Source organism: Pelmatolapia mariae, linkage group LG17 (assembly GCF_036321145.2).
Source record: "Pelmatolapia mariae isolate MD_Pm_ZW linkage group LG17, Pm_UMD_F_2, whole genome shotgun sequence".
Classification (NCBI taxonomy): Eukaryota; Metazoa; Chordata; class Actinopteri; order Cichliformes; family Cichlidae; genus Pelmatolapia; species Pelmatolapia mariae.
In genome coordinates, this window is record NC_086242.1 from 4,852,452 (window position 1) to 4,863,817 (window position 11,366).

General features: G+C 41.8%; 2 protein-coding genes across 3 annotated transcripts; one reads left to right on the forward strand and one right to left on the reverse strand.

Annotated features, from left to right (window-relative positions):
- Nucleotides 1–4,331: 4,331 nt before the first annotated feature.
- Nucleotides 4,332–9,085, reverse strand: alg10 (ALG10 alpha-1,2-mannosyltransferase). Its single transcript, XM_063501423.1, has 3 exons — nt 8,742–9,085; nt 6,748–6,945; nt 4,332–6,672 (listed from the first exon to the last, which is right to left on the reverse strand). The coding sequence occupies exons 1-3, from the start codon at nt 8,904–8,906 to the stop codon at nt 5,611–5,613; spliced, it is 1,425 nt and encodes a 474-aa protein (XP_063357493.1). The 5' UTR covers nt 8,907–9,085; the 3' UTR covers nt 4,332–5,610.
- tprkb (Tp53rk binding protein) lies at nt 8,745–11,366 on the forward strand. 2 transcript variants are annotated; one of them, XM_063501425.1, is made up of 5 exons: nt 8,745–8,843; nt 9,419–9,560; nt 9,739–9,861; nt 9,976–10,152; nt 10,462–11,366. In XM_063501425.1, the coding sequence occupies exons 2-5, from the start codon at nt 9,420–9,422 to the stop codon at nt 10,546–10,548; spliced, it is 528 nt and encodes a 175-aa protein (XP_063357495.1). In that variant the 5' UTR covers nt 8,745–8,843; nt 9,419; the 3' UTR covers nt 10,549–11,366. The 2 variants fall into 2 exon arrangements, with proteins under 2 accessions (XP_063357495.1, XP_063357494.1); XM_063501424.1 differs by lacking the exon at nt 8,745–8,843 and having other exon boundaries at nt 9,319–9,560.

Genomic DNA, 11,366 nt, shown 5'->3' on the forward strand with positions numbered 1-11,366 from the left:
CAGACTTCTCTCTGTGTCACGCTGACCTTGTTGAATAAAAGACAGACGATGTTTTTATTTAGGTCTTAGAATTAGTCATGATTTGTTTAAGCCTATTATTTTTTCCCTTTATTTCTCGCTCTATTTATTTTCTACTGTTGTTTTAACTTTTTATATAACCGTAACAGATCAACAAGTGGCAAACTGTCTTATCTTCACCTTTGACTTTAAATACTAATAGCTTCTTCAGGGTCTGCCTCTAATTGCTTCATACTTTTTGAATTTAGCACCTGGAAAAAGAAGAGAAGTTTTCTCGGACTGCACTGATTCTTATTTGTAACAAGTAATGGGTTCTTGGAATAAGTAGAGGACACAATGGAAAACTTGATGGGCTTATAAATAGACCTCAGCGATACCAAAACATCGTCTTGGTGATCAAATTCAAGTCTCAGCTCTGTGTATTTTATCTCCTGCTATTCTTGTGTTTCTGTCTCAGAAGAGACAGAACAATTTCTCATGAGGAGCTTGGTCGGGTAGAGGAAACTCAGGATTCTGAAATCTCCATATAAGTAGACAATTTTTGGTGAGACAAAGACTGTTGCGAGCAGCACATTTGTCCTGTGGGAGGTGCTTTTTGTTTGTTAGCAGCCTAGCATCGACAGTTGCTCAAGATATCATTTTCAAATGTTGTTTGATGGTAGATACCAATAACAGCTCGAGCTGATTCAATTTTGGTGAAAATCGGGTCGAGGTCAAAGTCACACCAAATGTGAAAATCAGTAAAAACTTTATATTACCCACAACTTTTTATGGATCATCGTCAAACTTCGCAGCGATAAATGAGACCTTCAGCTGGCCAAGCATTTGACCTCTATATCATAGTCGATGTTAAAAAAAAGAGAGTAATAGGCTATCATATGAAAAGGCATGGGGAGAACTGTGCAAAACACTTTTTAGATTTTTCAATACGATGTCACAGCGTGCTGTAATAAAAACGCCATAAAACATCAACGTTAGTGAAGTCTTTGCACTTTGAGGGGAGTTGCGCTCGTTTTGTAGTGCAGTGGAGGTTTAGAGGTTCATTACTGATACTAATTTTAAACTCTGTTCTGTGAGAAAATGCATATTTTGAGTGTACAATCCAACAAATATCTTCTTATAAGTGTAAATGGAAAAAAATCCTGTTTTCCAGCCACTGAGATTGTGTCCTTAATAAAATAACAGAGATATCGTCCACTTTCCACATTTGGTGCCCACCTTTAAAATTATCACTATTTATAATACTGTCAAAATCTTGAGTCATCCCTCGTTTGTATGTAACAAGCTTGAAAGTCAGTTTTTCAAGCTTGTGAATTCTTCAACACAGCCTCTTTTGGGCAGTTTTCTTGTCATTTCTTACGCAGTCTTCAGGAATGCTTCTCCAGGCTTCCCGAAGAACATTCAAAGCTCTTCTTTGGATGTTGACTCCCTTTTGTTTTGTTCTCTGTTGAGATTATCCCGCTCTGCTTCAGTAATGTTGAGGTCCGGGCTCTGGGGAGGCCAATCCATGACTCCTAGTGTTGCACTGTGCGTTTGTCTCTTTCCTGGTGTGCTTTTGCTGCATTGATTGTTTGCGTCATTGTGATGCTGAAAAATGTTTAACAGCTATAGACACTCAGTGCTTTATCTCTATCATTAAACCAAAACTGTCCAATTTGGATTCATCACTCCATAAAAGTGATTTCCATTCCAGTCCTTGTGTAATTTTTTTTGTACCTCAAACCTGTTTACCTTCTTTAAAAACTGCTTCTTGAGAGATAATAGCAGCACTGATATGTGTGTACAGATGCACACCTATTCTTTGAACCAAGTTGTGTGTTGCTAGGCTGCACTGAGACTGAGCTGAAGCTGTATTTAGTTTGTGAAACACAGTCTAAGCAAACAATCTGGTAACTTGGGAAACGTTACATAAAAACACAAAACTTACCAAAGTCATATATTCCAGTACTGAAAGTAAACTTTGAAGGTCACACAAATTCCAGGCCTTTCCTGGGAGAGAGCGTAATAGGAGTGTTTGCATGTTTGCCACACACTATCCTCACATGTGCTCTACTGCACATGTGCAGTGTCAAGATTTTACTCAGGAAAAAAGGTACAAGTCAGGTTTACTGGCAGGAAAAGGTGAATGGTCACAGTTTGACTTTGATATTTATATTTTTTTTCTGTTTCCTGACAGAAAAAAAGTGTCAATCATTTCCAACCTTTTTCTTATTTTGTCAGGTCTTCCTGAAACACAATCAGTGATGAATAAGATATTCCACATCGTCAAGGACAAACTTTGATTGATTGCATCAGGAAATTAATCGAATATATGAATGATCACTTTGAGACTGTCATTTTCAAAATGCCCAAACACCCTGGTGAGAAAGACCAATCTGTACTTTCATTAATTGGCAGGCTTAAAAAAAAAATCAACGTAGTGAAAGGAGGACAAACCTGAAAAAGTGAAAAAACAAAACTCAATTATAAACCATGAAGTGACCGAGCAGATGTGGTGAATGCTGCTCTGAAGACAACAGTACATACAGTATGTCCTTTCAGCAGGCTCAGATTGGCTGAGCTGTGCAATCAACATTTGTGTAATCATCCCAGTGTGACTTTTATGAGCTGTGAGCTGGCCCCGTGTTTCTTACTGTAATTAGAATCCAGTAACGACACAGGTGACATGGAGAGCAATCATCGCCATGCGTTTTTTCTGCTTTCTTACAGTTGAGTCTGCACTTCTAAAATACTGCTCTAAATTAGCATTGACCTTTTCCCTAATGTTACCACAGTGTTTCCAAAAAGTCAGGACCCTGTGTGCGTAAAAACATAAAGATGCAATGCATTAATCATTTAAAGGCTGTATTTTTATTTACTAGCCCGGGTACTCATTATTAAAATGATGTGTAATGTTAGAAAACTGAATGTTGCACAACTGCTGCAGTTAATTGATAACATGACCATGTGCAAAGGTGACATCCCAGAAAGTCTCAACAAATTCACTTTGTATAGAAATGATTAGAATTTGTATTGCGTAAAATATACCTCACAGTGGAACATAGGCTGCCATCCACATGGTGTCTCTAACAGTGAAGGCCTTTAGTATTTCAGCAAGACAATACCATACCATTCTGCACTTATTACAGCAGCATGGCTCTGTAGAAAAGCCCAAGTCTGTCACCCACTGCAAATATTACATGCAGGAAACATGAAATAGGACAAAAGCGTCCCTCAAACTCGGTGCTACATTTAGTAAAAGTAGGAATCTTACATCACAGATACTCTTTGAGCAAAACAATAACAATGCTCACCTGTAAAAGTGTGTTTCTTAGAGTCAGGCCCTTTATATGAACTCACTGATTCAGTTTAAACCTTAAAAATCTCTCCTCAAGGCCGACTTCAAACAAAACATCTAGTGATTAATGCTTGAGTACCTTCCAGTGTTACTCAGATGTTGAATTCATTTACTTCATGATGAATTGCACTTTCATGTTCAGAGGGGTCTCTAGCGCTGCATTATAGCTCCTCCTAGTGGCTGACTCTGGCTAATCTGTTAACTCGGTGAGTCAGACTGAGACAAACTCTGTGCACTTGATGTCAATAAGGAGAAATAGTCACAGTATTAATTAGATTGAGTTCTAAAGGACTTGAGTTCTGTTCGGTTGTGTTCCTTCAACATAACGAAGTGTTTAATGAAGGTGTTTATTGTTTTCATCATACATTTTTGTGGAACCACGAAACACAGAGGAAGTAGAGGGAGAAAAAATGCCCAATGAACAACATTGGTGGCAGCTGGTCTGGATGAAGCTGCTGATTGACTGAGATTTTTCCACACAAACATCTCGAGGGTTTACAGAAACTGTCCAGCGAGCAGCAGAGAAGATGTCTTGCTGATTTCATAGGTCAGAGAATGGCCAGACCGGGTCACACGCCTGTCAGAACACTGGGAAACGTTACCTGGTGGTAGGGTCTGCATGTGGCATGAACAACATGACAACATGGATCCATCCTGGCTTGTAGCAAAAGTTCAGGCTGCTGCTGGTAGTTTAACAAATGTGTGGGATATTTTCTCAGCACACTTTAGTCCCCTTAGTTTTAACTCTGCCTACCCAAATACCCGTGTCCATTCCTTTATGACCACAGTGTAGTCATCTTCTGACAGCTGCTTCCAGCAGGAGAACGCAGCATGTTAAAAAGCTCAAATCATCTCGAGGAGGCAAAAGAAGCTTCAACAAGGAAGTAGGGAGGTGTACCTAATAAAGTGACCATCAAGTGCACATATAATGCTATCGTCCATCTTCACGTGAGACTCAAACGAGTGCTCTACAGACTTGATTTTGAATATTTTATTCCACAGTTGAATGAAGATGGGAGCAGCATACTTACAGCATCAATGCACAACGTTTACTCGTGTTCACACCTACACGCAGGTCACACTGCATTCAAACTAAACACGACAAATTACACATTCAGATTTGACTGACTTTGATCGCGTGAGTCACAAACCAACGTGATCGGATTTTCGTTAGGATGAATTTTATGATTGAAATCTCGTGCATATAAAGAAAAAAACAACAACAAATAAGCAGCAAAATTAACCACATCCACAAATCGAGCACGAGGGCACATACAGAAGAGCAGAAACAAAAACGTCTAAATTAACAGTGAACATCTCGACACACATCTTAGTCGCCTCCAGTGGACTCATATGGCTTGGTCATAGTGAATATCGAGGTAAAAATGTATGTACATCTTCAAATAGTCCCATTATTATAAAGTTCTGTCAGCATCCATCACTGGCACAAAATGCTTTAAAAAAACCATCCCACATCAAAAGAAATCTAAACTTTACATTACGATTATATCATTTTTGGTCTCTTTAATTATACTTGCAAAAGAGTGATTTTGTTGTACTGCATTTTACAAGTACTGTAGAAAAAACTGCCGTACAAAAACAAGGAAGCCTAATAAGTAGACTTGACACAACAAAATAAACATTTTGTTAAATTTACAAATTAAATCTTCTGATTTCCTGAATCAGTTACATTTCTTATGTCAGAATTATGAATCTCAAAAGAAGCTAATTTATTTGAGAGCCAGATTTTTTTATTCCAAGGTTGAAATGTTATTTTTTTTTAACCTTGACAAGGATCAGTGCTTTAAGGGGGAAAAAAGCTGTTTGGGGTAAAAACAACATGCGAGTACAGTATATTAAAAATTCTTCATTATGATTTAGATCTGCACCAGCGCTCTTACAATACTGAGATCTCCCACTGTTATTATTACTAACATTTTTTGTTAATATCAATTTCATTCAGTCATGAAATGATTCACAGTTGACTGACTGGATTTACTTATGAGTGTTTTGAGTGTCATTGAAAAGTACTTTTTTTCGCCAGTCAAATACAAACTGGAGATACTGATTCTGTCTGTAGGGAGAATAAAACCCTACACATTCTGAACAAAGCCGTGTGGTTAGAGTGTATAAAAATGATATGACCGTGTCGGTCTGATACTGAGATGTAACAGAGGCTTTGCTTTGATTTTTAAGATGTTCTGGTCCCCTGTAACACAGGAGAAAATCCTGAAATGATTACTTTAGTCTTTTCCTCACCACATAAACCTCTGCGTTGCTGTGCTGTCCGGCCAGTGGAAGGTCTTGGCGATGAAGATGTAGATGGTGGCAACGTTTACGGCCGTGTACAGGAGGAACTCCCCGATGAGTCTGGGAAGGGAGGGAAGGGGCATGTGCAGGCGATACATCAGGTATGGAACGATGAAGTACCTGAACTCCAGGAGCTTCTGCGGGACTGTGGCGGCCACGAGGCAAGCCAGAAAAGCCAAACTCCAAAAGAGAGAGCGTGATTTAAAGGAGTCCAGAAAATTCCACACGGCAAAGATGTACGGAGGGATGAGGAGGAAACGCACCAGTTCGTGCCTCTGGAAAAGTTTCTTCCACACGTAAAAGGGGAAATGGCGGTTATCAGCCAGAAGGTACTTGTGGACAAAGGTGAATTTCCACACCAGGAGCAAAGAGATGCCGGTGACCAGGAGGAAAAACAAAGGCTGCTTTTTGAGAGCCTGCAGGAAGCGGAGGACGCGGTGGTAACACAGCGAGACGGGGAGAGAGAAGAAGAGGGAGAAGGAGAAGAAATAGAAGAGCTGGGGGAAGTTGAGGCAGGCCTCGTGGCTTGTCCTGTCGCCAACCACGATCCCATCATTGAGTGCCACAAACACCAGGAAGCCAACGCCGACCAGCGCGTAAGGCCAGGCCACCAGCAGCACCGCCTTCACGTGATTGGGTGAGGTGAGGAACTCCAGAGTGAAAAGCAGGATTCTCTTAGCTCCGCTGAATGACAGCGGGATCTGAGACGGTGCAGACTTCTCGTCCCTCTTTTTTGTATGCTCCACCCTCCAGGCGTCATCCATTTTCCCTGCCACCAGAGTGGCTGCACAGAACGCCACCCAGATGATGTTCGTCTGACGGAAGAGCACGGAGCAGACGCCCAGCAGCGCAGAGGCCTTGTGGCAGCCGTACAGGGTCATGAGGTAGGTGAAGAGGATGAAGAAAGTAGATCCAGCGTCGGTGTAGTAGAGGAAGTTAAAAAAGTAGAGCACAGGGAAGGTGGACAGAGACAGCGCTGACAGGACTCGGCGTGAGGTTGTCCGCGTCTAGAAGAGAAGTTAATGTGACATCAGAAAAAAAAATAAGTCACTTGTGGTCTTGTCTTCGTGTCCTGGACTTACCTTCTCCCTGAGGTGCAGCTTGCAGAGGAGCAGATAGATCAGGTAAAGGTTGCCACAGTTGAAGAGCAGGTTGATGAAGCGCAGCATGGCCGTGGAGCACACCACCTCGCCTGTCAGTTCGGTGAGCCAGACCACAGGCTTGATGACTCCCACTGAGACGAGGTAAAGCCCTGGGAGAGTGGTGATCATCGGGTCCCACTGCATGAATTAAAAACATGTTAACACGGCACAAGGTGTAAAGTTCACTTATCATGTGGAGTGAGCGGATAATGGCTCTTGAGTGGGGAGTGGGGGGGCTTCTGCTGTGAAGGGCCACACCAATAAGCTGAGCTTCACGGTGCTCAATATTAATTGTATCCCTTTATAATCTTATTGTTGTGGCCCTCCACAGGGATATTTCATAGCACTGTCAGAGTTTTCTTGGCTAGTCTGTGATACAAGTATTTAAGAAAAAACCCCTGTGTTTGCATCAGCACTCACAGTTCATTATTACAGCCAGGCATCGAACAACCAACTTTTCAATTAGTAGACGACCTGCTCTGGCTCCTGAGCCACAAGACAAAAGCATTTTTTTTTTTAGAAACTTCACCTATATGCTATCTTAAAATTACAGCCCAAATGATATAGCAGTCTGTTGATACATATGAATATCGTCCAATGGAGTATGTGACGACACAAATTTAGAAATAAAGTCATTTAAATTTCATCCACCATGGGCCTAATGTTTTCTCCTGTTCCAATGGCACCTCAGCCATCATTTAGAAGCCCCAGCAGGACCTGCATTTCCCGAGGATACCCAGGAAGAATCATCTCAGTTAAATGCTCCTCCTGCTGTGCTTCTACAGAGCCACCGCTGAGAGCATAGTTCATTACACTGTGGTACATGGGGTTCGTAGCAGCAGATAAAAAGGCCCTCCAGAGAATCACCAACACTGTTGTTCTCTTCCTTCCCTCACAGACATTGTGAACAGCCCCAAATCATCATCAAAGACTGCTCTCATCCAAGTCCCCATCTGTTTGAACTCCTGACTCCGGGTAGGCGTTACCAATCCGTAAAATCCAAAACTCCCAGATTCACTACGGGCACTAACGTCCCCCTCACCAAACAAAGACAGCTCAAAACAGTTTATACAACACACTTAAACATGTCATTTTATCTTGAACTTAATAAAACGTCATGCATTAATATGCGTACGATGTGTTATAGGAGAACTACTTTTATGCTTGTATCCAATTATTTATCTATTTAGCCCTAGACAGGGAAAGAGGCTCCAGTAGACTGCAGGCATAACATGAGTCTGGTTGTAGGAAAGGACAACCCCCTGTCAGACAGTCCTAGAGACTGATTGCCAACTCCCTTGCAACCACTGGCTGCTAGGAGGAAAGTGTATTCCCTGATGACAACCACTTAGCCAATGAAAATGTGAATTTCATTCCTTTAGTGGTTGCTGTAAGCCACAAGGATTTTTGGGCTGCCAAGGCGGTCGTTTACTGCTCTCTTGTCCTACTTTCCTGGAGCCTCGCAGGCATCTGCTAGGACCCAGGCATCATGTTACTCTGCTGCATATGAACCAGGCAGGGCTGTGATGAATGATAACCACCCCAATCTTTTCTCTGCAAGGCTTTAACACTTTTTAGAAAACTCTCACTCTCATGGATCCCTGACTAAAACACCATCGTTTAGCCTAGTTTCCTCTAACACACACCCTGCTTTCACTGTCAGTCTCTGCCAGTGACCAGTCTAGTAATGTAAGGTTTACAGAGCTTCATACAGATCTGAGAAGTTAAGCTTCACTTCACCACAAAGACCCTTGCTCTTTTTAAAGCTGGCCCACGTGACATCAACAAATATAACCCATCCAGACAGGCATACCATACTGATACAGCCCTATATGCCCAGTGTGGAGATTAACCCTAATCGAAAGCCCCGCTGCTCTTAGCTAACCTTAATCCGCCTGATAATGGCGGGCTCACCCTCATCACTCACACTTTACCTCGTTGAATTTTCCCTGGCAGTACTTCTGAGCTTGGGGGATGTGGAAGATCTCGTCCATATAGGGCTCCCTTTGCTCGCGGGTCACTCTGGAGAACAGCAGGCAGGATATTAAGAAGTTGGTGCTGCACAGAGCAGTGAACATGTAGCCTTCAAATTTCTCCATGTTTGACGACGAAACACGGTGTAAAACAGAAAAGTTCAGACCAGAGCTAGCTGTTAGACTTTAGAGTATCTCGCATAACGACTAGACTCGAGAATTTAAACCGCGGGAAAACGTTAATTTAGAGGAAAACTGTCTGAAACATGTCCACCGTTGCTAAACGGAAGAATTTTTGTGATTTTTGACAGCTGGCGGTCCGATTCAGAAATAGGCTCGGTACGGAAACTCGTGTAAAACCATAGGTTCCGGTACTATGCTAAATACTTTAGCGTGGGATTATCTGTCGAATAATATCTGCCTTACATATATGTATGATTTATTTTGGATGATTATGTTATTGACTGCCGTTTTACTACCTTGTGATATCCTTTTTTTCCTCCTAGGAGGAGATTTCCTCTGACGCGGTGTCACCGTGTTATGGTTCCCCCCGCCGTGTAGAGACTTCACGTGAAGCACCGTGGTCCGTGTGCCGTTTATAGAATTTTATCCAACCTTTTGTGTGTGTGTGTTTTCAGAATGCATCTAACACAAAAGCTGGAGCTTTTCCCCGACCACAGAGTGACCCAGATGCTCTTCAAAGAAGTCAAAAATGCTGCAGAGCTGAAAAAAAGCGCCATGGAAGGGAAAATAAACGGTGCCTTGATCAACCCTACGATGGTGAGCCTTTTCCGTCTGTTTTAGCAATGCTTTTTCTCAAAGTACGCCTGTGTTTTATTGTATAAAACACATACTAATAAAACCGTTAAGTACTCGTGTCTTTCACTGAAAAAGAAGAAATGAGAATTACCTGGAGTCTTGCTGTTTGCTTACGTTGACCCTGTGTTTCCATTTCCAGCTGGTGGATCCTTTTCAAGTGCTGGTAGCTGCCAATAAAGCCGTTCACTTAGAGAAAGTTGAAAAAATGAAGACAAGAACTCTTTACTCGGAGATCATCTTCAATCTGTCCCCTACTAATAATGTAAGTGAGAAGAAGCAGATGTTTCTGTGATCCATGTTCCGATTTTTGAAAAAATATGTTACTCTTAACGTAGTTTTAGATATGTAAGCTATCTGTATGCTTCCACTAATATAGATCTCAGAGGCCTTTAAAAGATTTGGGATCTCAGATGGTGATGACTCCGTTCTGATTGTTATGGTTGACAGCAAAGATGAGTCCCAGGTCGTGTCAGACATTGCAGCCAGGGTGGAGGGCCGGCAGGTTCCAGTGGAAGAGCTTTCCTCACTGTCAGACCACGCAAAGATCAAAAAGGTTGCTGCTTCTAATTCATCTGCGTTCCACACTTGTATCTTGTTATGTTACAGGGGTGACAGGCTGCACAGTTGTTTCTCCTAATGTTGCTTTATTCCCAAAACATTCTCAGATGTGGATTATATCCAGTCCCAGACTAAATGAAAAATTCAGGGAAGATCTGACAAAAGAAAAAAAAAAACTGGGCCTAAAATCATGTTATAACCCACAGAGTACATAGTCAATTGCAGTTTTCTCACTACCCCTTTAACACTTTGCTTGATGAATTTAAAGGATAATTTAATTAAGTTTTTTTCCCCTCCATTACAGCTGTACAAAGTCACTCCCCAGGAGGAGAAATGTGGGAGTCTGCTTGATGCGGTCGTATGCAGAATGGCCACCAAGGATGTTATGTAGGTTCGGCGGGATATACTAGTTGCAATTATAAACTTCTGTGACTTTTATGGCTTCACCCTTAAAGAAATGAAAGACTGCGCTTTGAGCTCCACTTCAACACACTGTCCTTGTGCAGGACTGGACTACTTCCAGCACCGCTGCTATTTTTAGATCACTCCTTGAACGTCCCATTCTGTCCACTGAAGCAATTCAAACGTTAACTTCTGTGTCAGGCTGAAACAGCTTTGACTCGGAGGGTCATCAAAGGTTATGAGAGCGGCTTGTCCACCTACAGCCCACCAACCAAACAGCACACAGTCCAAAAGCAACGCATCAGGATCTAGACGATTTTTCCCCAGCATTCGTGTGTTGTACACCAAGGTCAGACTTATTCAAGGATCTAATATCCTGAGGCATTCAAGGGACGGCATTTAGTAGAAATGACGTAAATCTGTACACTGTAAATCGAAAACACCAAAGGTTGGGATGTTTTTGGTCACACTAACCAAATTGTAGCTCACCACTGGTTACATACAGCCAGATACGACTCTGTTCTCTAAAATGAAGCCAAATGTAACGCATTCATGCAGTGCTGCACCAGAGACCACCTTCGAGAGGGGACTGTTTTTGCTTTTTCAGAGTTGCAGAACTTTATGATCACACCTTGTAAGACCAGGATATACCTAATAATATCTGAGAAAATGTGTTTGTTTTTTTTCTTTTCACACAGCAGTTTAACAATAGATCTGTTGTTAATAGATCTATGTCTGTTTTTAATACTAGCCCAGCACGCTCTTAAGTTTAAACCAACAGAAATTGTCAGTCTTGATCTCTGTACA